The 26,573-nt window shown below is 42.2% G+C and overlaps 1 protein-coding gene across 1 annotated transcript in view; it reads right to left on the bottom strand.

The window, feature by feature from the left end:
* Nucleotides 1-26,573, bottom strand: part of LOC126235506 (uncharacterized) — a 67,709-nt gene that overhangs the window by 24,728 nt on the left and 16,408 nt on the right. The window contains exon 3 of the mRNA XM_049944224.1: nt 4,072-4,548. Coding sequence (XP_049800181.1) covers nt 4,072-4,548 — 477 coding nt within the window. The remainder of the gene's footprint in view (nt 1-4,071; nt 4,549-26,573) is intronic.

The following is a 26,573-nucleotide window of genomic DNA, read 5'->3' as shown; positions in this document are numbered from 1 at the left end:
TAATTGCTGTAATAACAGAAGCAGGAAGAGAATGTTGGTGAGAGTAAGATTCTCCAGTTGCCTGAGCCCTATTGTATTTGCACCACGAATTTTCTCCTGATGGACACAATCCATGGCATGGCTTATCATCAGTAGAGGACTTACGGAGGAATATGGCGCATTGATATGTGTCTGGGCCTTACACAAACACTTATTCGGCTTGGCATTGACTGATAGAGTTGCTGGATGTTCTCCTGAGGAATATCGTGTCAAATGCTGTCCATTTGACGCTTTGCAGGACGCTAACCATAATGCTCCAAACGTTCTCAACTGGGGAAAGATACGGCGACCTTGCTGGCCAAGGTATGGTTTGGCAAACACGAAAACAAGCAGTAGAGACACTCACAGTCTGCGGGCGAGCATTATCTTGCTGAAACGTAAGCTCAAATTGTTCAAATGTGTGTGAATTCCTAAGAGACCAAACTGCTGAGGTCATCGGTCCCTAGAGTTATAACCTCCGCTAAGAACAACACACAGCCATGCCCAAGGGAGGAATCGAAACTCCGGCGAGAGAGCAAACTTAAGCCCAGGAAGACATGCCGTGAAGGGCAACAAAAGTGGGCGTAGAATATCGTAGACGTAGCACAGGGCTTTAAGGGTATCGTGGATGACAACCATATAGGTCCAGTTACGAAATGAAGCGGCATCCCAAACCATCACTCCTGGTTGTCTGGGGCGACTCCAATCACATCTTCACTGGCCATCGGGCTCAGTTAGAAGCGTAAATCATCACTGAAGAGAGTTCGATCCCAGTCAGTGAGATTCTAGGCTACAGAAGTTCTCTTCATGGTGCGAAAATAAAATTGAAATTGTTTAAATCCTTTCGCAAATGGTGGCTACAAACTGAATTGCCTGTTTCGTCGTTATTTTTAAATTTACTAACAAAGTGACTTTACTGAAATGGTGGCGTGATTTTTCTCTCCTTGACGATGATGCCATTAGATAAGGGATCGTGGCTTGTGAAATAATGGGCAGCACAGACACCTACCCAAGTGATTTCACAAACGTATAAATATGGCCAGGCAGCTGAAAAACATTCTTCTCACAGTTCCTAGTTCATTATCGCAGAAATAAAAAAAATGGGCGGAAAGATACTTTTGCTGTAAGAAAATTATGCAATGACAAGATAATATACAATGCATAAAACAGAAGCAATGTAATGTGAGAGGTCATCAGACAAGAAACTGGAGAAAGTAGACACAAGTATGACAAAGAAATAAAAAGTGTGGTAGAGAACTAAAAAAACCCCAGAAATCGCATATGTTGTGAATGATTGTTTCTTTCACATTGTGAAGAAGTAACAAAAATCTCCCTAAAAAATACGTAGCATCACAATGACTTAAACAAGCACAGTGATGTTTTTTCCTATAACAGATCTTGAAGTCCAGAAGGAAATACATAAATTAAAGTATAAGAAGTCAATGATATTAGATTTTCCAATTTCTGTTTTGAAGGCGTGCACAGAGAGCATACAAGATCCATTAACAAACATTATAAAGTAGTCCGAATTTAGGTATTTTTCCACGACAGATATAGCATGGACAAGTTGTGTTCTCTTTAAAGAAAGGCAACATCCGCCTTTTTTGTAAATAACAGAATCAATCATGAAACACAGACTGATGAGTTACATGAATGAATAAAACATTTTTGACAAAGCACAATTTGATTTCCGAAGTGAAAGATTTCACGTAAGTGTACTTGAAGATCTTGACAAGGATGACTGTGTTGCAAGCATTTTCCTGGACTTATCCGTCCCTTTTGATGCTGTTGACCATAAGATATTCCTACATAAACTAGAAACATTAAGTACAACTGGAATAGCAAACGAGTGGCCCCACTCGTACTTGGAACCATATACACTGAAGCTCCAAAGGAACTGGTGTAGGCATGCGTATTCACATACAGAGATATGTAATTAGGCAGAATATGGCGCTGCGGTAGGCAACACCTACATGAGACAAGTTTCTGGCGCAGTTGTTAGATCAGTCGTTGCTGCTACAATAGCAGGTTGTCAAGATGTAAGTGAGTTTGGACGTGATGTTATAGTCGGCACACGAGCGATGGGCCACAGTGTCTCCGATGTAGCGATGAAGACGGGATTTTCTCGTTGACCGTTTCACGAGTGTACCGTGCATATCTGGAATCCGAAAAAACAGTCGTTGCTGCTACAATAGCAGATTATCAAGATGTGAGTGAGTTTGGACGTGATGTTATAGTCGGCGCACGAGCGATGGGCCACAGTATCTCCGATGTAGCGATGAAGACGGGATTTTCTCGTTGACCGTTTCACGAGTGTACCGTGAATATCTGGAATCCGAAAAAACACCATATCTCCGACGTCGCTGCGGCCGGAAAAAGATCCTGCAAGAATGGGAACAACGACGACTGAAGAGAATCCTTCACCGTGAGAGAGGAGCAACCCTTCTGTAAATTGCTGTAGATTTCAATGCTGGGCCATCAACAAGTGTCAGCATGCAAACCATTCAACGACACATCATGACCTTCCGGAGCCGAAGGACCACTCGCGTACCCTTGCTGACTGCACGACAGAAAGCTTTACCCCTCGCCTGGGTACGTCAACACCGACATTGAGCTGTTGAAGGCTGGAAACAAGTTGCCTGGTCGGACGAGTCTCGTTTCAAATTGTATCGAGCGGATGGACACAACCTCAATAAGCCATGGACCCTGAGTGTCAGAAAAGGACTATTCAAGCTGATGGAGGCTCTGTAGTGGTGTGGGGAGGAGTGAAATGGGACCCCTGATACGTCCAGATACGATTCTAACCGGTGGCACACACATAAGGGGACCACACCGTGGTTCTGGTCGAAAAAAATCGATTTTCGGTTTTCATCATATTTCGATAAATTAAGGTTTTATTGAAGTACTCAGAAAAGGATTTTGCTGAACAATTTTTGTTTCGAGCATTTAAAGAGCATTTTCCTACCACGTGTGTTTATGTGTCACGCCCACTTTTCTGTCACCCACTTTTATGCATATATTTTAGATCTTTATATCCCCTACATTGCACGTTAGGGTTTTTTTTACTCCTGAGTGTGCTGGTTATCCACGCGGTAAGTTTTGTTCAAGTGTGATTGCGAGTAGTTGCTATAGAAAACTTGCAAGGATACTATGGGCAGGCAGTTAGGAGAAATAAAGAAATTCTGGAGGCCACGAAGAGAGATGTTTGCGCCATATTCCTCCGTAAGTCCTCTACTGATGATAAGCCATGCCATGGATTGTGTCCATCAGGAGAAAATTCGTGGTGCAAATACAATAGGGCTCAGGCAACTGGAGAATCTTACTCTCACCAACATTCTCTTCCTGCTGCTGTTATTACAGCAATTAAACCTATTTTCAGAGACTTGTCTCATCCTGACCTTCTTTTGTGATGGCCTTCGTAGCGACAACACTTCGCTGTAGAAACGGCCTACGAAGTCACCGCCACACTTTTAATAGCGGGCCGACCGGTCCGCTGGAACAGTGAACAGAAAGATGAAAACCCAAACACTCGGATTAAATGAAAGTCGGTACTTATCTTTATTAACGACGATACAGAACACAGTGGTGAACATGGTCTACAGAAATCTGTCTAGTTCGAGTCGGAGCGGCTTGGTCAGCGTCGGCTGACGACAAACAACAACTCTGCTGCGATGAACACACAACTGACTAGCAGGTACACAATTCGGTGGCGAGTCTACAACTGAGCGGCGAATCCAGAACTGTCCTAGCGCTCGCGACTCCAGCGCTTAAGAAGCCAGAAGCCAGCGGTGGCGCGCGCAGACTTGTGGCGATTTCCTGTATCGCTGGCGCTGCTTATGCGGACGGCGTCCGGACTTAGATGCTGCCAACCTTTTTGGCAGCGGGCTCGGTTGGCATTACTGGCTAGGATATAACACTCCTCCCCCCCAAATCGCCGCACCGTCGTTGAATAATGACGTGGCGAGCGTCGACGGCGGGGGAGGGGTCTGGTCGCAGACGTAGCAGAAGAGACCGGGGCGGAGACTGTTGTCAGTGGCAGTCCCCGGTCCGCACCCCAGCATTGGCTGCGCGGGGCCTCGGGAAACACCGACTGAAAACCGAGGTCAGGGTGCACGCCTGTGACCACGGGCGCAGCTTCTGGTACCGGACGCGACGGGGCGTCGGGACCCACGAAGAGAGGCAGCGTCTCCTGACGCTGCGTCGACAGCTGCTGAGTGGGCGCCGGACAAGGCGCTGCGGTGTCAGACTCCTTGGGGGTGCCCAAGGAAAGCGGCTGCAGTACAGGCTGCACAGCCACCGCGTGGGAAGGCGGCCCGGCTGAGGGGTCGACGTCCATCAGCTCCGAAGGCGGTGGCGACTGAAGAGGGACCGCAGGCGCCGGAGCGACCACCCGGGGCCCTCCCGTATGAAGCTGCGCGGGAGGCATCAACGGGACGGGCTGTCGGCGTGGTAGCGGCGACGGCTGCTGCTGCTGCCCTGGGGGCGGCAGCGAAGTCGGAAGGCGCGGCTGGAACCCGCCGCGGACCAAATCTGTGGACAAAGAACGAGCGGCAGAATCCGGGCGGCCAGCGCGGCGCAACTGGTTCTGATGCCTCCTGTGCACCCCAGTACCACCTTGAATAGTATAAAAACCGCGACCCTGGACACTTATCACGGTACCACGTTCCCAACGACGGCGACCGTGATAAACTCTGAAAAAAACGGCGTCGTTGCGCTGAAAACGCGTGCGATGCTCAGAAGCGGCGGGTCGATCCGGGGGGTGCAACAACCGTAGTAGGGTGCGATGACGACGGCCGTGGAGAAGCTCCGCAGGCGAAGGGCCGTCACGTGGCGTGGTCCGGTACGACGACAGGAACGTGATGAGGGCCTGCTGACGAGAGTGCGTAGCACGAAGGCGGTCCATATGATCCTTGAATGTGCGTACAAAACGTTCCGCTGCGCCATTCGATTGAGGGTGGAACGGCGGAGTAAGAACATGGCGAATGCCATTGGCAGAACAAAAACTTTCAAATTCAGCAGAGGTAAATTGTGGACCATTGTCAGACACTAAAACTTCTGGAAGACCCTCAATATAAAAAATTGAAGTCAACGCCTGTATAGTTTGTGCAGACGTTGTAGACTGCATGGGCACAACAAACGGAAAATTACTAAATGCATCTATCACGATGAGCCAACGAGAATTCCAATATGGACCAGCGAAATCAATATGTACTCGCTGCCAGGGACCGGCAGGGCGTGCCCACTCAAAATAGCGTTGAGGCGGAGCAGCTTGGTGTTCGGCACACGTCGAACAATCTGTAGACATCTGCGTAATCTGCTTATCAATACCGATCCATGTACAATGACGGCGGGCAAGCTGCTTGGTGCGGACCACTCCCCAATGACCTTGATGCAACAAGTTGAGGACCTTGGATTGGAGCAGTTGGGGAACCACTACACGAAGCTGGTCATTCTCGGTGCGTAACAGCAAAACTCCGTGCGAAACAGACAACAGATGACGTTGCGGATAATAGCGACGAACCACAGGATCCGATATGTCCTTTGCCTTGGACGGCCAACCACGTTGAACAAAACGTAATAGTAAACTCAGATGAGGATCCGTAGCTGTCTCACGTGCCACCTGACGATAATCAATCGGAAAATCCATGAGGGATTGATGCTCATCGGCGTCAATCTGATGGCAAGAGTCGTCAGAGGAATCGAAGACATCATCCGCAGCAATCGGCAATCTAGAAAGCGCGTCAGCGTTTGCATGCTGAGCTGTAGGGCGATACAGTATCTCATACTGGTATTGTGATAACAAAAGAGCCCAACGTTGTAGTCTCTGAGCTGTCCGCTGAGGAACTGGTTTAGACGGATGAAACAGCGACGTCAGGGGCTTGTGATCTGTGACTAAATAGAATGGTCTACCATAGAGGTAGTGATGGAATTTTGTGACACCGAACACAATAGCCAACGCTTCCTTGTCCAATTGGCTATAATTACTCTGAGCTTTGTTTAACAATTTAGATGCGAACGCAATAGGACGTTCGGTGTTACCGACTCGGTGAGACAACACAGCACCGAGGCCGAAAGAAGAGGCATCACAAGCTAACACCAGAGGCTTGTTAGGGTCGTAATGGACCAGACAACGATCATTCAATAAAGCCTCTTTAAGATGCTGAAAGGCTGATTGGCAATCAGCTGACCACACAAACGGAACATCCTTACGGCGGAGACGATGCAACGGTGCAGCAATCTGTGATGCATTAGGTATAAACCTAATATAATATGTCAATTTGCCAAGAACTGCTTGCAATTCATGCAGATTGCGAGGGGCGGGCAAATCACGAATAGCTGCTAAATGTGACTGGGAGGGATGAATGCCTTGAGCATTAATAACATGTCCCAGATACTCCAACTCCGTAAGGAAAAATGAACATTTATCGATGTTGCAACGTAGGCCTGCCTGAGACAACACTGTAAACAAACACTCCAAATTACGGAAATGTTCAGCAGGCGTCAGACCGGACACAACAATATCGTCTAAATAATTGCAACACGATGGCACATTAGCCAGAAGTTGTGACAAAAAACGCTGAAAAACAGCTGGAGCTGACGCACAACCAAAAGGCAAACGCAGAAAACGGAACAACCCCAACGATGTGTTTATGACAAAATACTGTTGTGATTGCTCGTCGAGGGGCAATTGCAAATATGCTTCACGGAGATCAATTTTGGAAAAGAAACGAGCTTCCCCTAACTTATCCATCAGCTCGTCCGGTCTAGGTAAAGGAAAAGAATCAATGACAGTCTGAGGATTAACTGTCGACTTAAAATCAGCACACAAACGTAACTTGCCAGACGGTTTCTTTATAATAACTAAGGGAGAAGCCCACTGGCTCGCTGAAACGGGTTGAATAACACCGTCGTTTTGCCAACGACGAAGTTCATCTTCTACAGGTGCCCAGAGGGCGTGAGGCACTGGACGAGCACAAAAAATCGAGGCTGAGCATTATCTTTTAACGTAATATGAGCGGCAAAGTTCGCAGCACAACCGAGTTCGTCTTTAAATATGTCACTGTATCGGTTACACAAATCGGTTATGCTGTCTTGAGGAACAACAACAGAATTAAGTTGCAACACATTGTCTTGGATAGACAGGCCAAACAAGTCAAAACAGTCTAATCCGAAAATGTTTACACTGTCTGTAGCGCGGAGCACTGTGAATGAAACTGTTTTTGTGTTGCCCCGGAATGTGGCTGGCACGCTACATACACCTAACACAGGAATGTGTTCGCCACTATAAGTAGCCAAAGAATGTTTTGCCGCTGAAAGTTTAGGGCGGCCGATAGCCGCATACGTAGCACTATTTATGAGAGTCATAGACGCACCAGTGTCTAATTGAAAATTGAAGGTCTTATCCTGGATGCGTAGCTTCACAAATAGTTTATTACACTGTCTCTGGATCAAATGGTTCAAATGGCTCTGAGCACTATGGGACTCAACTTCTCAGGTCATTAGTCCCCTAGAACTTAGAACTAGTTAAACCTAACTAACCTAAGGACATCACACACATCCATGCCCGAGGCAGGATTCGAACCCGCGACCGTAGCGGTCCCGCGGTTCCAGACTGCAGCGCCTAGAACCGCACGGCCACTTCGGCCGGCCGTCTCTGGATCGGTGCAGCGGAGGCGGAAGACACAAAATCAGCGCGTTTAGCGCGTGTTCGCTGCTTACGACAACTCGGGGGTTGGGCGGGTGGAACAACAACTCCCGCTTCACTTGCAGTCTGTACATTACTTTTTACAGCGTTTGAATTACGCTCGGGTCGCATAGCAGAGGGCTGGGTGGGTGGCTTATTGCGAACAAGTTTATTACCCACACGAACCGTGGAAGAGTCTTTAAACGCGACCTTCTGGGCGGGCTGGCTTTGAAGAACATGAATATCCATAGGCTGGGCAGCACTAGAATTGTTCTTGCGTTTACGCAAACAAACAGTCTGGATGTGTCCTTTCCTTTGACAAAAGTGACAAACCGCGTTTCTTAACGGGCAACGTTCACGAGGATGAGCAAGAACACACTTAGGGCAAGACTTAACTCTATCATTTTGCACACGCGGCTGACGAATGTGTTTAACATGACGCGGCCGGCTAGTGTTTACAGTCTGACTCTGCCGGTGGGGCCGCGGGCGTGACATAACTTGCTTAGCACAGGCAATTTGAGAAATACACGGCTGATCTAACTCACACTCAGCATAGTCAAAAGTATCTTGGGCTTCAATAATGTTCATCACAGTCTCTAATGACGGGTCAGGCAACTTTAAGATAGCAGCACGAATACGAGAATCTGCTATGTTTTGAGTAATAGCGTCTCGTAACATGACATCACTGTAGGAAGCTCCACACACACAATTAAATCGGCACTGACGGGTGAGGCCCCGTAAATCTGTTAACCACTGTTTATTAGATTGATGTGGCAGTTTCTTTAATCTGAAGAACTTGAATCTGGCTGCTGCCACATGAACTCGCGACTCGAAATACTCAGCAAGCTTGTTAACAACAACGTCATAGTCTAAAGCTTCTGGCTTGGATTCCGGGAACAACTTACAAAGTAGTCTATAGACTTCCACGCCTGCAGTGGAAATTAAATAAAGCTGCCCCTCATTACCTGTGATTTTGTAGACTGACATGTGCGCCTGCAACTGCGCGAAATATTCTTGCCATTCTTCTCGTGATGCCTCAAAAGCACGAAAAGGCGGTGCTGCCTGTGCTTGTTCCTTGTGTGGTGGTCGATTAGCCGCTTGTTTGGCGATTGCTTCCACCAGACTTTGTATTTGCTGACTCTGTAACAAGATCAACTGTTGTAAGTCGGCAGACATAGTGAACACAAATTAAACCAGCCCCCAAAATTCTATCTCAAGAAACAAGTTGAACCAGCCCTGCACACGAGTTCAGAAGTCCTCGTCGCCAGTTTTGTGACGGCCTTCGTAGCGACAACACTTCGCTGTAGAAACGGCCTACGAAGTCACCGCCACACTTTTAATAGCGGGCCGACCGGTCCGCTGGAACAGTGAACAGAAAGATGAAAACCCAAACACTCGGATTAAATGAAAGTCGGTACTTATCTTTATTAACGACGATACAGAACACAGTGGTGAACATGGTCTACAGAAATCTGTCTAGTTCGAGTCGGAGCGGCTTGGTCAGCGTCGGCTGACGACAAACAACAACTCTGCTGCGATGAACACACAACTGACTAGCAGGTACACAATTCGGTGGCGAGTCTACAACTGAGCGGCGAATCCAGAACTGTCCTAGCGCTCGCGACTCCAGCGCTTAAGAAGCCAGAAGCCAGCGGTGGCGCGCGCAGACTTGCGGCGATTTCCTGTATCGCTGGCGCTGCTTATGCGGACGGCGTCCGGACTTTGATGCTGCCAACCTTTTTGGCAGCGGGCTCGGTTGGCATTACTGGCTAGGATATAACACCTTCTATGGAAATGTCTGCATGGGCAGACACAGAACCCAAATGAATGTTTCAACGGTCTATTTTCGAACCGCCTCCCTAAAACTGTATTTGTGGGCATGCATACAATGAAACTAGGAGTTCATGTTGCTGTTATTACATTCAGTTTTGGTAATATCGGAAAGTGTTGGGTACTGAAAAAGCTGGGAATTAATCCTGGTGAAAATATGATCACTGGGCTGCAATATTACGATAAAATGATGATAACTGGTGCAAACAGGTCTGCATCTAGTATAGCCAACAAAGCAAGACAAACATGTAGGAAGGTGAAAAAGAAGCTTGAAGACCTGCTAGAGGCCAAAGAAGGGCCATCAAATGCAGCAGGACAGTTTTAATTAACTGTAAGTAACAAATTTCAAAAGTTTTTTCTTTAAAGTCAAATTCCCGCAAACTAAAATTTTCAGTACATGTGCCTCATTACAAAAAAAACTATCGTACATAAAGGAATGAAATTTTCAGAGACTCTGCATAACATAAAAAACCACCTCTCGTACTACATTCATTAATATTCATTAATATTCCCGCATTAGGAAGTTCACAAAATATATTTTCTGCGGAAAAAACTTAATATTTTTTGTTAATAAATTTAAAAAAATATTTCTTAAAAACTATAAAATGGATAAAGTAGATTTTAGCGCATTTGATTCTGTTAGTATCATGTAACATACAGTAAAAATATTAAGGTCCTGCATCAAATAGTTTTTTCAGAAATGGGTCAAATACTTGCTTAAATTAACATGGGTTGGATACGCAGGGTGTGGTGCCCTTAAGAATCCTGTCTGATCACTTGCATCCATTCATGTCCATTTTGCATTCCGATAGCAGGACAATACGACACTTAACACTTCCATAATTGCTACAGAGTGGCTACAGGAACACCTTTCTGATTTTAAACATTTCCGCTGTCCATCAAACTCCCCAGACATTAACATTATTCAGTATATCTGAGATTCCTTGCAACGTGCTGTGCAGAAGAGTTCTCCGCCTGTTCCTCCTCTAATGGATTCATGGTCAGCCATGCAGCAATCATGGTGTCAGTTCCCTCCAGCACGTTTCAGACATTAGTCGAGTCCATGTCACGTCGTATTGCGGCATCTCTGCGTGCTCGCGGGGCCCTACACGATATTAGGCAGGTGTACCAATTTCTTTGGCTCTTCAGTGTATCTGCTAATGACATATTTTTAGTAAGACAAATGGCATTCAAGGAACATATAAAAAATCATGTTACTCAGTGCAGTGCATTGGGTCCAGTTTCGTTCTTCATGGATAACAATATTTTTCCACATAGTATAAGTTCTCTTTTTTCATGAAAGGAACATTATAGTTACCGACAGAACACAAGCACTCGTTAGAGGGAACAAATGGAACAGACGAGGGTGTTTATGATTGTGCAGTGTGCAATGAATTAACTCTGAACGTAAAGAAAACAAACAGTTTGTACTTCAGAATAAATAGGAAACACAATTCTATCGCATTATCCTTAGACACTGGGCTCACGGACGAATTTTAAGCGTCAGTTAAAAGAAATGAGCACTCATAGATACCGGCAAAAAGAATGTCATCAGCACGTTTTGAGTTCAGTCATCAATCTGTAACAGCCAATAGCTTGCGGTGACCTACTATACTTATGCAAATACACTCAGTTCTTACCTATGGAATTGTTTTCTGGGGATCGAACACAAAAAACATGGACACAATATTTAAACTACAGTAAAGGACAGTAATAAAATAACTAGAAGTAGTAGTCGGGCATATCGCAAAGAACTTTTTAAAAAACTAGATATCCTCCACCAAGTGAGTCCCTCTACCGATCTACTGTGCACGTCAGGGATCGCACTAATAGTTCTATACGTAATCAGGTAACCAGAGCAAGTTTGGACTTACATTTACCAAGAAAAAAACAAACAAAAACCTGAAAACAGCTTTTTCTGTCAGGGAATTGAACTAATGGGTTTGTTTATGGATAACGTTTCGGCTACCAGTCACAATTCTTTATTCATTTGTTACACGACGTGTTCCTTGAAATGATTCCAATTTGCAAGTGGGTTTTCTCTTTGTACTATGCCATTTTTGCATAACGTTTTTGAAGTGTGAGGCTCTGCTTTGCTTTGTTGACTACACGGTAGTACATAAAAAACGTACAATTTTTACTTAATTGCGTATGTAGGCTTTAACGAGCACCACGTACACAGAGGACAAAGCCTACACACACAAAAGACACAAATTGACAACAGTTACACATATACATAATACAGATCACCCATTTGAAAATGTAGAAATAATCCTTTGACTAAATAGGTGGCATAAAATGGACTTGTTAGAACAACTGGAGATATATTCACGTAATAGAAAATGTGTTGTTGTTGTGGTCTTCAGTCCTGAGACTGGTTTGATGCAGCTCTCCATGCTACTCTATCCTGTGCAAGCTTCTTCATCTCCCAGTACCTACTGCAACCTACATCCTTCTGAATCTGCTTAGTGTATTCATCTCTTGGTCTACCTCTACGATTTTTACCCTCCACGCTGCCCTCCAATGCTAAATTTGTGATCCCTTGATGCCTCAAAACATGTCCTACCAACCGATCCCTTCTTCTAGTCAAGTTGTGCCACAAACTTCTCTTCTCCCCAATCCTATTCAATACCTCCTCATTAGTTACGTGATCTACCCACCTTATCTTCAGCATTCTTCTGTAGCACCACATGTCGAAAGCTTCTATTCTCTTCTTGTCCAAACTGGTTATCGTCCATGTTTCACTTCCATACATGGCTACACTCCATACAAATACTTTCAGACACGACTTCCTGACACTTAAATCTATACTCGATGTTAACAAATTTCTCTTCTTCAGAAACGCTTTCCTTGCCATTGCCAGTCTACATTTTATATCGTCTCTACTTCGACCATCATCAGTTATTTTACTCCCTAAATAGCAAAACTCCTTTACTACTTTAAGTGTCTCATTTCCTAATCTAATCCCCTCAGCATCACCCGATTTAATTTGACTACATTGCATTATCCTCGTTTTGCTTTTGTTGATGTTCATCTTATATCCTCCTTTCAAGACACTGTCCATTCCGTTCAACTGCTCTTCCAAGTCCTTTGCTGTCTCTGACAGAATTACAATGTCATCGGCGAACCTCAAAGTTTTTACTTCTTCTCCATGAATTTTAATACCTACTCCGAATTTTTCTTTTGTTTCCTTTACTGCTTGCTCAATATACAGATTGAATAACATCGGGGAGAGGCTACAACCCTGTTTCACTCCTTTCCCAACCACTGCTTCCCTTTCATGTCCCTCGACTCTTATAACTGCCATCTGGTTTCTGTACAAATTGTAAATAGCCTTTCGCTCCCTGTATTTTACCCCTGCCACCTTCAGAATTTGAAAGAGAGTATTCCAGTTAACGTTGTCAAAAGCTTTCTCTAAGTCTACAAATGCTAGAAACGTAGGTTTGCCTTTTCTTAATCTTTCTTCTAAGATAAGTCGTAAGGTTAGTATTGCCTTACGTGTTCCAACATTTCTACGGAATCCAAACTGAACTTCCCCGAGGTCCGCTTCTACCAGTTTTTCCATTCGTCTGTAAAGAATTCGCGTTAGTATTCTGCAGCTGTGACAAATTAAACTGATAGTTCGGTAATTTTCACATCTGTCAACACCTGCTTTCTTTGGTATCGGAATTATTTGCTCACCAGATGGTAGAGTTTTGTCATGACTGGCTCTCCCAAAGCCATCAGTATTTCTAATGGAATGTTGTCTACTCCCGGAGCCTTGTTTCGACTCAGGTCTTTCAGTGCTCTGTCAAACTCTTCACGCAGTATCTTATCTCCCATTTCATCTTCATCTACATCCTCTTCCATTTCCATAATATTGTCCTCAAGTACATCGCCCTTGTATAAACCATCTATATACTCCTTCCACCTTTCTGCCTTCCCTTCTTTGCTTAGAATTGGGTTGCCATCTGAGCTCTTGATATTCATACAAGTGGTTCTCTTCTCTCCAAAGGTCTCTTTAATTTTCCTGTAGGCAGTATCTATCTTACCCCTAGTGAGACAAGCCTCTACATCCTTACATTTGTCCTCTAGCCATCCCTGCTTAGCCATTTTGCACTTTCTGTCGATCTCATTTTTGAGACGTTTGTATTCCCTTTTGCCTCCTTCATTTACTGCATTTTTATATTTTCTCCTTTCATCAATTAAATTCAATATTTCTTCTGTTACCCAAGGATTTCTATTAACTTTTTACCTACTTGATCCTCTGCTGCCTTCACTACTTCATCCCTCAGAGCTACCCATTCTTCTTCTACTGTATTTCTTTCCCCCATTCCTGACCATTGTTCCCTTATGCTCTCCCTGAAACTCTCTACAACCTCTGGTTCTTTCAGTTTATCCAGGTCCCATCTCCTTAAATTCCCACCTTTTTGCAGTTTCTTCAGTTTCAATCTGCAGTTGATAACCAATAGATTGTGGACAGAATCCACATCTGCCCCTGGAAATGTCTTACAATTTAAAACCTGGTTCCTAAATCTCTGTCTTACGATTATATAATCTATCTGATACCTATTAGTATCTCCAGGATTCTTCCAGGTATACAACCTTCTTTTATGATTCTTGAACCAAGTGCTAGCTATGATTAAGTTATGCTCTGTGCAAAATTCTACAAGGCGGCTTCCTCTTTCATTTCTTCCCCCCAATCCATATTCACCTACTATGTTTCCTTCTCTCCTTTTCCTACTGACGAATTCCAGTCACCCATGACTATTAAATTTTCGTCTCCCTTCACTATCTGAATAATTTATTTTATCTCGTCATACATTTCATCAATTTCTTCATCATCTGCAGAGCTATTGGCATATAAACTTGTACTACTGTAGTACGCATGGGCTTTGTGTCTATCTTGGCCACAATAATGCGTTCACTATGCTGTTTGTAGTAGCTAACCCGCACTCCTATTTTTTTATTCATTATTAAACCTACTCCTGCATTACCCCTATTTGATTTTGTATTTATAACCCTGTAATCACCTGACCAAAAGTCTTGTTCCTCCTGCCACCGAACTTCACTAATTCCCACTATATCTAACTTTAACCTATCCATTTCCCTTTATAAATTTTCTAACTTACCTGCCCGATTAAGGAATCAGACATTCCACGCTCCGATCCGTAGAATGCCAGTTTTCTTTCTCCTGATAACGACGTCCTTGAGTAGTCCCCACCAGGAGATCCGAATGGGGGACTATTTTACCACCGGAATATTTTACCCAAGAGGACGCCATCATCATTTAATCATACAGTAAAGCTGCATGTCCTCGGGAAAAATTACGGCCGTTCGCAGTACCAGCACAGCAAGGCCGTTTTGGTTAATGTTACAAGGCCAGATCAGTCAATCATCCAGACTGTTGCCCCTGCAACTACTGAAAAGGCTGCTGCCCCTCTTCAGGAACCACATGTTTGTCTGGCCTCTCAACAGATACCCCTCCGTTGTGGTTGCACCTACGGTACGGCCATCTGTATCGCTGAGGCACGCAAGCCTCCCCACCAACGGCAAGGTCCATGGTTCATGGGGGAAGTCATAGAAAATATGAAGAAAAAATGTTAAAGGAAAGACTTGAAAGTGAATCGCTGAAGTTCTTATGATACTTCGACAATATTCTTAAATAAAAATAGTAACTCATAGAAATTAACAACATTGTCCAACAGATACAAGAAAAAATTATAATCTATATTCTTAAGATGTGTACCGTCTGTAGAGAAGACCTGTAACATTGTCTCCGTCAACTACATCTAAAGACATCTTTGTAACTGTTCGTTTGTGTAAGTTGTTCTCGATATATACTGTGCACTCAACCTTGTGTGTGATGTTTAACATGTGTGATACTCTGCACAAATGGGCCATAAGAAAACTGTAAGTACAATTTCTTCCAAATTTCGCCACTAACTACATATAAAAATCGATAACTAGCTAAAAATTGCGCTTTTTATGTATTACTCTAAAATTAACAAAACAAAGAGAACCTCACACATCGAAAACATACCGTAAAATGACATAGTACAAAAAGGAAACACACTTGGCGTTGGGAATCATTTCCCGAAACACTTCGTGTAAAATATGAATAAAAAAAGTCGTGACTGGAAGCAGAAATGTTGTTTGTAAGCAAATCCAATGTTTTAACAATCGTAGGCCTTAAAAATACATTTATAATGGACAAAATCAGGAATAAAATTGTGTAATAAATTTCCAAGGAGATGAAGACGATTGGTAAAATGTACTCGTTTAAGAAGGCAGGTATGTTCTTCGTAAATAATGCACATCACCAGCCAAAGTTTACTTTAAGGATGCAAACTAGTAGTTAATACGTGAAGGGAATAAGTACAATACCTTGTCACAATTACAGCACTGTACTGTCCTTGCAAGACATTTGCCAAGAAGTGTACTGCATAATAGTAATATCTTGTCATTTCCTGAGTTCACGGAGTGATACTGACTTAGTTTTTCTGGTGGATTGAGGTGGGAATATGAAGGCCTGTATGGGTAATAGTAATATGTTCGAGGTCCTGGAGCCAGGTTTCCGAACGGATTGGAGTTAGTACAAGGGGCACAGCAGAAAGCCCATGTTTCTGGAGCCACCATGTATCTGGTGTCCTGATACATGCAGCGATGACACAGCAGAACTGCGGAACTGTGCTTATGTCAAAAATCAATTTACAGTAGGGACCAATCAGTGCAGTTGTTATCAGAGAGACCTCATATTCGGGAGGGTGGAGTTGGCTCTGCCCAGCCTTCCTGATTTAGGTTTTTCGTGGTTTTCCGAAATCATTTCGGACAACTGCCGTAATGGTTTGTTCATCAAGTCCTGGCCAATTACCATTCACGTCTTCATACAATATGGTTATGCAGTGTGTTTCAGAACCACACCTACAAATTTCGAAGGGACTAAGAAGGCAAATTGAGGAACGAATTGAGAATAGGAACTCGAGTCCGGAAACGTCATACAATGACGCTACACAGCATCGAAGTCATAGGAACCGGCGCCTGTATCTGTATACATATACAGCGTGATTCCCTCATGATGGTATAAACTTTGAGGGATGATAAAGAAAGATAAATGTATCAGCTTGAGTCAAGGGTCCGTGGTCCGGAAACGAACTAGTCGGAAGTTATAAGGAAAGGCGTTCTGATACCTCTGACAGTAGAATACATGTACCGGGACCGTTGTTTGTAAGATCTTAGGGCAGACAGCTTTCAGACGTGATAGTATGCACCAAAATAAGAAAAAGTCTAGTAAACGTGAGCTCTGAAATGCTTCACTATTGTGGAACACATCTCCTCTATTGAAGAAACGCTGATAGTTCCTCAGGTATGCATTTTAGAGGCAATGTTAGTGGACATTTTTTTCTTTTCTTGGTCCATACTACTATCTCTGAAAGTTGTCTACCATACAGTCTTAGCAAGCAATAGTACCGGTACATTTATTCCACTGTGAGAGGTATCAGAATGATTTAACTCAAATTGGTGTAGTTATCCTTCTGCGACATCCCTGAAAGTTTCTAACATCATTACGGGATCATCTTGCATATGCATATATATGCTGGCTCTTGCAACTTCGGATCTCTGTAGTGTCACTCGATGACGTTTCCGGACACACGTTCCTGTCCTCAAGACACTTTCTACTACCCCCCCCCCCCCCGAAGTTGGTCAGTGTATTTGTGAAACAACCTATATATATTGTGTTTATGTAGGTTTTGAGCTATTTCTTGTCGTATTATGAAGATAAGGCAAGTACAATTCTGAAATGGTCCCTGGATGAATAAATAAACTTTGTTGGCAATTTCTAGACGACAAAAGCGATTTTCAAATACGATACTAAATTGATAGTCAAATGTTCCTCTTAGTAATATCGCAGTACTTGCTACACTATCAGTAGAGAAAGTACTTGTTACCATATCAGCAGAGAAATGAGGGTAGTTTTACTCAGAGCGGTTGCCGTGAAAACAAAGTAAATTTTTATATAAATCTCATCGACCTTCTCGATTAGGGGTACCATATCCAGCTGGGTCCTCGTCGGGACACTCTTAGATGGAAGTATAGAAACGAATAAAAAAGTTAATTTAATATAAGAACTTTTTATTTAGAACACAATTGTATGGAATTTTTTGCCGTAAAATAGTTAATACACGATATTTTTCGGAAGGTTTCACCTTTTTCAACACGTCTTTTTTCTCTTTTACGTATCTATGAATCTCCATGCAAATCAGCTTGTTGTTAAACTGATACTACAAGATTAATTTCACGGTCCCTGGCAGTAGTCGATTTCTTTCATCAGTACACTGGGCCAACATCAGCGGCAATGTTGTTTCCACAATGGCCTTGTGTGCGGGAATAGGAAACAAAAACTCACATAATTTTAGCAGCTGGCATTTGCTTTCAGTATATTCGGTTCCCTGAAGAAAGTAAATCCAATTTTCTTCCACGATGTGTTTAGACGTCCATTCTTCCGAATCACGTTTAGTTTCAAAACGCTCTTCAGATAAATATAAATTCCTGAAAACAATTATCACCTGAAATCTTCACACCATTTTTAGTCGGGTACATATAATGTTTTTAGTCATCACCCAATCTGCGATTTCAGATAGCGTCATCCAATCAAATACTTGATATTCATTAAAAGAAATAGCCCATTTCTCCAATTAATAAAATGCTAAGGGACAGAAAGCCATTGTCTGTTCCTCAAACTGCGAAATCAAGTTAATTGTGTCTTAGTTAGGGTTCTCATTCCTTAATTTGCTGAAATTCATCTTTGTTTGCATTCCAATAAAACTGGCAGTCTTCCTTCCATTCAGACATCTTTGAGTGTCGATTAATATATTTATTTCCGACTGCAGAAACGTGATGTAAATTTCACTAATTGGACTACTGACAAAATCTGAATTAGTGTAGGTGGGGTGTCCTCGGGGTCAAAAGATTATTTTAATGGAATCCAAAGCTTAAGAATTCTCTCAGCTGTGGGCATTAACAACCGTCCTCTTACAGAGTGAGATACTGAGATAGAAGAATCTGACGATTGACATCAACTCTTTCAGCTTCTCTATCGGTACCGTGTACATCGAAATGTAATTAAATATTTTCTTGACGATTATTTCAATGTCGACAGTGAAGACTCTGGCAGCGTTTGATCTAGTATGTGCAGAAAATGGGCAGGGCATGCAACTCCTTCTACACAGTGCTGGAGTAAACTTCTTTCTTTCATGAAACCAGGAAGCAAAAGCGTAAAAAGTTTAACAAAACCATTTTGGTCAGCAAGAGAGGAAGCGTGTGTAAGTCTGTATGAAAACTGGGAGGGCGTTATCAGTGCCGTGACACATATAGCCAACAATACGTTTGAAAAATCACTTGTCCGAAATGAGGCTTCACGTTTATTGAATCAACTCAGGAGACTAGAAACATTATTCATGATGACGGTTTGGAAGGACACCTCCGGAGATTTAACTGTGTAAATTTGAAACTGCAAAATGTAAATATTGATACTAAAATAGTGCATGAATTATATGAATTACTTGTATGACTTATTGAATCTATTCGTGGTATGTTCGATTATTATGAAAATAAATCCATGGAGATTGTGACTGATATAGAGTCTGAATGCACCTATACAAGATCACGAAAACTCAAACTTCATGATGACGAAGAATCGGACTCTGAAGAAAGTTTTCTGACTGGAACGGAAAAATTTAGATTCGAATCCTCTCTCCCAGTACTCTAAACTTGTATGCTGAATTAGTGAGGAGCGAGGAAAGCTATAGAACGCCATTGGAGTCCTTCACAGTTTTCAGTAACCATAAGCACAGTTCACCTGATGATATTGCTGAACATGCAGCAAAACTTCAAGCGTCAGCTGACAAAGATTTAGAGCCTTTCTTTCCTAGTGAATGTGTACATGTCGCGGAACGCCGTCATAGCGAAACGCAAACATTGCTGACGGGTGAGTTTGTTTCTTTATTTATATTAGTTTTAAAAATTTAAGATTGTAATGTGCTTTTTATTATAACTAGAGCACAGTCATTGGATTTACAAAGTACGTATTACCTGTTTATTTTACAATTGCCGATGGCAGAACATGTAACTAATCTCGTTTACGTGCAAACGTGACCGAAGGCACCCAAATGACACAGGCCGTTCGGCGCTGTACAGTCAAGTCATACTGAAACTGTAGTACATTACAACTGATGCGTATTCTTGGCGTCTGCTGAAACGTATAAAAGAAATGGCTCTACGCGCTATGGGACTTAACATCTGAGGTCATAAGTCCCCTAGACATCACACACATCCATGCCCGAGGCAGGATTCGAACCTGCGACCGTAGCAGCAGTGCTGTTCCAGACTGAAGCGCCTAGAACAGCTCGGCCACAGAGGCCGGCTGAAATGTATAGTTATCGCGGAAGTATAGTTATCGGAGAGTAATCTCAGATGAAAAATTGTTAACAAATAACGTAGTTCAGTGCTGTCGATAAAAACGTAAAAGCTTTGCTAATACCGGTAGAAAGAGCTATGGTGAGAGTAGTAGCTGCAGTACAAAACTGTTCAGCACTTATGTGAATTCAAGGTACTGTGTACACTTATTATACAACATCTAGCTACACAGACCCTAATGCTTTACTCGTAACTATTAGATTATAAAACGAATTTGATTTTTCCACAGTAGTCTGTAAAATTATGTAATAGCAAATCCAGTTCTGTGTTTGTTCATCTGTATTCAGTTATTAGTTCGCGCACCGAAATCTCTATTTCATTTTCATTTCTTACGCTTTCTATAGATTCACGTATTAATGCCGAATGTGTTTTTTTTATCTGCTCCACACTGAAATTATTAGATCGTAAAACGACAGTTTAATTTTAATTTTACATCTACATCTACATCCATACTCCGCAAGCCACCTGACGGTGTGTGGCGGAGGGTACCTTGAGTACCTCTATCGGTTCTCCCTTCTATTCCAGTCTTGTATTGTTCGTGGAAAGAAGGATTGTCGGTATGCCTCTGTGTGGGCTCTAATCTCTCTGATTTTATCCTCACGGTCTCTTCGCGAGATATACGTAGGAGGGTGCAATATACTGCGTGACTCCTCGGTGAAGGAATGTTCTCGAAACTTCAACAAAAGCCCGTACCGAGCTACTGAGCGTCTCTCCCGCAGAGTCTTCCATTGTAGTTTATCTATCATCTCCGTAACGCTTTCGCGATTACTAAATGATCCTGTAGTGAAGCGCGCTGCTCTCCGTTGGATTTTCTCTATCTCTTCTATCAACCCTATCTCGTACGGATCCCACACTGCTGAGCAGTATTCAAGCTAGGCGAACATGGGTACTGTAACCTACTTCCTTTGTGTCAACGCATCTCTGTAAAAGTACATATTAATTTCTAATGTATGGCACGTTCGCTTCAATTTTTAGATCGTAACACAACTTTTTTATTTTCATTTTCAACCACAGTTTCGTATAAAAGAACATATTAAAAGTGAATGTATAACAAAAATCCGTTGTCTCCTGCACGTTTTGCTGAATTTTTAGGCCATAAAAGATACTTTCCTTCTGTTCGTTTCTGTTGTCCTTCGACAGAAGAATATTTTAACACAACATAGTTTTAAGTTTGTTTTCTCTGCTGCCGTACACTAAGAGCAGTTCAGGAACCGTATCACATTATAATTCAGTAAGACCCCAGCGCTGAAGCGTCCTTCAGAACAACGAATAGCAGAATACGGCAACAGCTCACAGCGCTCCCACGCAAAACGGCAATTTTGAAGTGATCGCGTAACAGTTATTATTTAAAACATGTATTTTGGGGGGAGGGGGGGGGGGGGACATACAAATGGTGTGACTACGGGACAAAATATTTAAATCCGCCACTGCATGTACTCCATGTTCCCAAATAACGATGTCATGTCACTGGATCACAATTGATCATGCCTGGTTTGTACAACATACTGAACAATTCGAGTGGGTGACTAAGCCACCCAGATCGCCCAACATGAATCCCACGTAACATTTGTGGGAGATAATCGAGAAGGCAGTCCGTGCACAACATCCTGAAGCGGCGATACTTTCGCAATTATTGACTGCTATAGAGGCATAATGGCTCAATATTTCTGCAGGGTACATTCAAGGACCTTTTGAGTCCATGCCATGTCGAGTTGCTGCCCTACATTTGGCACAAGGGGGTCCGAGACAATATTAGGAGGTATCCCATGACTAGAGACGCCTCAGTGTAATCCTATAACGCAGCAAATATTTTCAAAACATACGTTTAATCTCTTTAATTCCTATTAAACGATAAAATATCTCCCATTTTCAGACGTAACTCACTTTCTGATGCAAACAGACCTTTCAAATCGTCACTAATTCGGCAATGAACTGTTAACTTGCTGTCTAAAAAGCAAACTCATCTACCGCTTTTAGTGTCCCGTTTCCGAATCTAAATCCCTCAGCTTCACGTGTTTTAACTTCACTAGACTCGATCGCCGTTGATTTAATTTTGGCGATGCTCATATTATAACTTCTTTTCGTTTCAACAGATCTTGAAAGTCCTAAAAGTCGTTCTGTAAAGGTAACCACTATCGCTGATAGTATGATGTAGAATGGGCGTCTGTAGAAACTTTGTCATGGGGAGGGGGGGGGACGGTGGCAAGACTGTAAAATTATCATTTTTGGCATCAATTACTTGGTCAGTTTTGAGACGTGTCATGCCAAAAGAACTAAATGTTTTAGGCAACACAAAAAAAAAAAAAATTGTCATACCCCGGAATACTGATGGTTATCCACTCAATATATATGTTTCTAATAGGCGGATAACTATTATGCCAACGGCCTTCCCGTCATACGACCAAAGTTAAGCGTTGTCGGGCTTGGCTGGCACTTGCATGGGTGACTGTCCTGTCTGCCGAGCGCTATTGGCAAGTGGGGTGTGCTCAGCCCTTGTGAGGCAAATTGGGAAGCTACTTGAGTGAGAAGTAGCCTCTGCGGTCACGAAAACTAACAACGGCCGGGAGAGCCGTTTGCTGACCACATGCCCCTCCCCATCCGCATCCAGTGACGTCTATAGGCTGAGGAGACAAGGTGGTCGGTCAGTACCGTTAAGGTCTTCCGGGGCCTGTTCTGACGGAGTACGGTTCAGTTTTTAGGGTACTTTTATACGTCAATGGAACACATGAGTCACAATTATCTTTAAAGTAAATCGTATTGTATTACTAAAATGGTCATAAATGTGAAACATTTTTTTTTAAGTTGGCGTTCTTAAATTGTATCCTTTGACGATTAAATTTGATTTGTTCCCAACAAAATGATGAGCAAGTTAGGAAATAGAGCAGTAAAATGTTTAGAAAGTATGTTTTCATCCATATGCCAATGATATTAAAGTGATACTGAATCTGAAGAGTCTGAAGTAGAAAATAATCAGAAAAGCGACTACTGTTGGTTACAGACAATAATTACCAGTCATTAAAAGCCTTTGGCTAATCTTGCTTGAATGTCATAAAGCAGAGAACAAATTTCAACTCTCCGTCTCTCGCGCCGATGACACTCGTCATACATATGATTATCCTGCTCTATTTTGTCTCACTGGGCTGCACTGAGTTCGCGGCAGTTTCGGTACTTTTCTGTTAACTCTCCAATGTTAACTTCAGCCGTCATTGGCTTTCAGTTACTCAGGGTTGCATTGTAGCCTCTTGGACACCGGTCATCCGAGCCAGCACTACTGCTAAAGTAAGTATATGTTACTTTACTGCTTTCCTAGGTGCAATCCAAGTTTCACGTGTGTAATTTCAGGTGCAACGAAACTAATTACAGTTAATTTGGTTTTCACCTAGAATACTTACCAACGAAAAGTAAATATTCTCTATTGTTTTAGTTTCTGGAATAAATGTGAAAGGTAAAGAACTTAGGACAGCGCTTAATAGGGATCCTGATGTTTGGCTGAAGTGGTTCCATGAGCTGAGTTATGAAGATCGTGACAGTGATATTGCTGAGGACGAATTCGTGTACGTGAAAATGGTCATGATTGAGGAACAGAATAAGAACTGTTAGAAAAAGATGAATATGACTCACAGGAAGAAGTAATTGGAGAAATATTTCTTTTAAGAAAATATGGAATAGCTAAGTGGATGAAAAGTAAATGTCCTACGAAATTTAGAAGAAAATCTTGTTAGATTATTAAGCATTTACCTGGACGGAACAATAAAAGTCGTGTAACAAAGACAGAAATAGATATTACGAACCTATTTTTGGTTACAAATATAATACCTATTACTGCAATATGTACTAATATTTACATCAATGAAGTTCGTGGTAACTTTTCTAGAGAAAGGACTGCTGGAGAAATAGGTGTTACACAGCTCAGAGCTTTCACTGTTTATAACATCTGTGCGGATCTCTGAGACGTTCTAGAAAGAGTTTAGCAAACTTGTGGGATAGCTCAAAGGACAAAGGACTTGAAATATACTACTTATGCTTAAATGAAAACCGGTTCAGGTTGCGCTTGAGATGTCTGACGTTTGACAGTATTCTTGACAGGGGTGTTCGCAGAGAGAATAACAAGTTGGCTGCTATCAGAGAGATTTTGGAGCTATTTACAAACAATTGCCAAAAATACCTTGCTGTATTTGTATGTTAAGCGTATTATATTTAAATAAAACACCCCTAAAACCATTCATATACACAGTTAAAAGTGTGCAGATACATCGTTTATGTTGAGACCTAGCGGAGTTCACATGGTACGGCATGTAGAATTAGCCGAAATCAAACAATGCTCCAGAAAGCGCTGCGTTTAGGTATTGTTGATTACGTTTTAAGAGGACTGTGACGGGCGATTCCATTACACAATAGCTGAGAAACGCCTCGTAGCTGAACTGCCAATAATACTTCGAAGAAGGCAATAAAGGGAGTTGGCACGGTACACAAGAGCGGCTTCTTCCCGCCTTCCTTTGATGTACGTTGCAGCAGCGTGCTCATTGTTATTGGAGGCAGAGCGAATTACAAACCAGATGTAGCCAGCGCTCCATTATCTGAATGTCTGGTGTTACATTTTGTAAAGAGAAGATGGTAATTGCCACGGTGTTACCTCACGGTGATCAGTCAGATAATGCTACAGTTGGCTAAACGAGAGGTTTTGCGGAATCACGAAAATTACTTCTACAAGTACATGAGAATTCTTTAATGAATAAAAACACCGTTTAACTACGAATCAATGAAATACAGCGGGATGGAAGTTACACTTTTCCGTCTTTGATACACTGCAATGTTACCGTAAACCTTAAAGTTTGTATTTATTCTTCCTGAATTTTAATTCCCATTCCAAATTTCTCTTTGGTGTCCTTTACTGCTTGCTCAGAATAATGTGCAGCTTGTATGTTTCATATCAAAGGCCAGTTTCAGTACACCACTAACGTTGATAAATATTCGTGCGTCTCATTGGCTACGTTCCTCTCGTATAAATTCATTCAGTCTTCCTTTCAGTCTGTGGCAATTTACCAAAGTTGGTTTAAAAAAACTATCCGGCTGTGTTTTCATCTGACCAATCAGGGTCTCAATGTTGACCTTAAGGTCCGCCTACAAAAATTCTGTCTATCCAATGAGAAACGTTATACTTTTCGTGGTGGGGCAATGTTTTTAAAGTTTGCAACGTAACAGAGACGCGAAAAAGTCTCATGCTAAAACTTGCAGCTGGTGTGGTCCTTTTAGTGTTATCGTAAGATCTATACTGTTCTTCTGGAGGGCTCTATCTTTTAACATGGGCTGGGGGGGGGGGGGGGAGGGGCGGTGGTCCTGATGTAACAAGGACGTGAAACAGTCTCACGCTAAAACTTGCGGCTGGGGTAGCCCTTTTTGTGTTATCATAAGATCTATACTGTTCTTCTGGAGGGCTCTAGCTTTTAACATGGGCTGGGGGGTGGTCTTGACGTAACAGAGACGCGAAAAAGACTCACGCTAAAACTTGCGGCTGGGGTGGTCCTAGCAGTTAGCTGGCGACGTGGGTGTCCGTCCCTTATCGTAGGGCCTTCCAGCTTAACACGGTTCTGCTCTCGGCTTTTGTTGTCATTTCTCCCCTCAGAACTGCGTCTGTCTCACGGTGGGAAGGTATGACATGCATTTAGGCATTCTTGTGTTAGTCTGTGGTATTCCATTTGCTCACTCGTTACACGTATTACTTTGGTTAATTTAATGTCACGATTTATTCGGAGCTATGTGACATACTACTGGATTTGCTTATCATGTCAGGGTTTTCATGGAAGGTGTTGGATTTGCCTGACACCTTACATATCACCACCCTTCGAACTTAATTTTTGCATGAAGTTAGGCAATGATTGAATCGTTGTCTAAGCCAGTCAAAAATTATTCCGTTATCTAAATTTTGTTGCCTACTGTTCAGCCACGTTATTCTGTTCTATGATAGTTTGTATTACTAATTTATATTTTTATATTCTTCCACATTATTATCAAAAATATGTTTATATTGACTAAGGAAGAATATTTTTATTCTATTGTAATTATTATTTTTTAATTATTTTCTTTCTTTATTTAATTGTGAAGTCTGTTTTTCAAGAAGTGTGTTAATGAAAGCAATGAGTCTTTCACATCGATTTTCTTAGAAATATCGTTTTTATAAATGTAGTAATTAAATAAAATCTATTCCTAACACATTTTCTAAATATCATGTACAAGTAAAATGTTTTTGTTTCTAGACACTCATTTCAACATTGTTACACTAACAAATAAGCATTATTTCCAAGAATTGCTTTGACAAAGAAATATACATACATAAGTATTGAGATATCCTAACAAATGGTATAAATGTTAAAAAAGAAGGGAAAACATTCAACAAGATAATTTTTTATTCTTTGTTTTTATAAGGAGAAAATAAGAAAAATATAGTTATTCTTTTATTTTTATGAGGAGAAAATAAGTGGCATATAGTTTTAGTGTTTATTATGCCTTACTTTCATTCTTTATATACTGTCCATTTCAGAACTAATGACTTATTTTTATCGATAGTCTATTTTTTACTTAAGTCCAT

Source organism: Schistocerca nitens, chromosome 2 (assembly GCF_023898315.1).
Source record: "Schistocerca nitens isolate TAMUIC-IGC-003100 chromosome 2, iqSchNite1.1, whole genome shotgun sequence".
NCBI classification, from domain to species: Eukaryota; Metazoa; Arthropoda; class Insecta; order Orthoptera; family Acrididae; genus Schistocerca; species Schistocerca nitens.
This window is presented reverse-complemented; position numbering and strand designations above follow the sequence as displayed.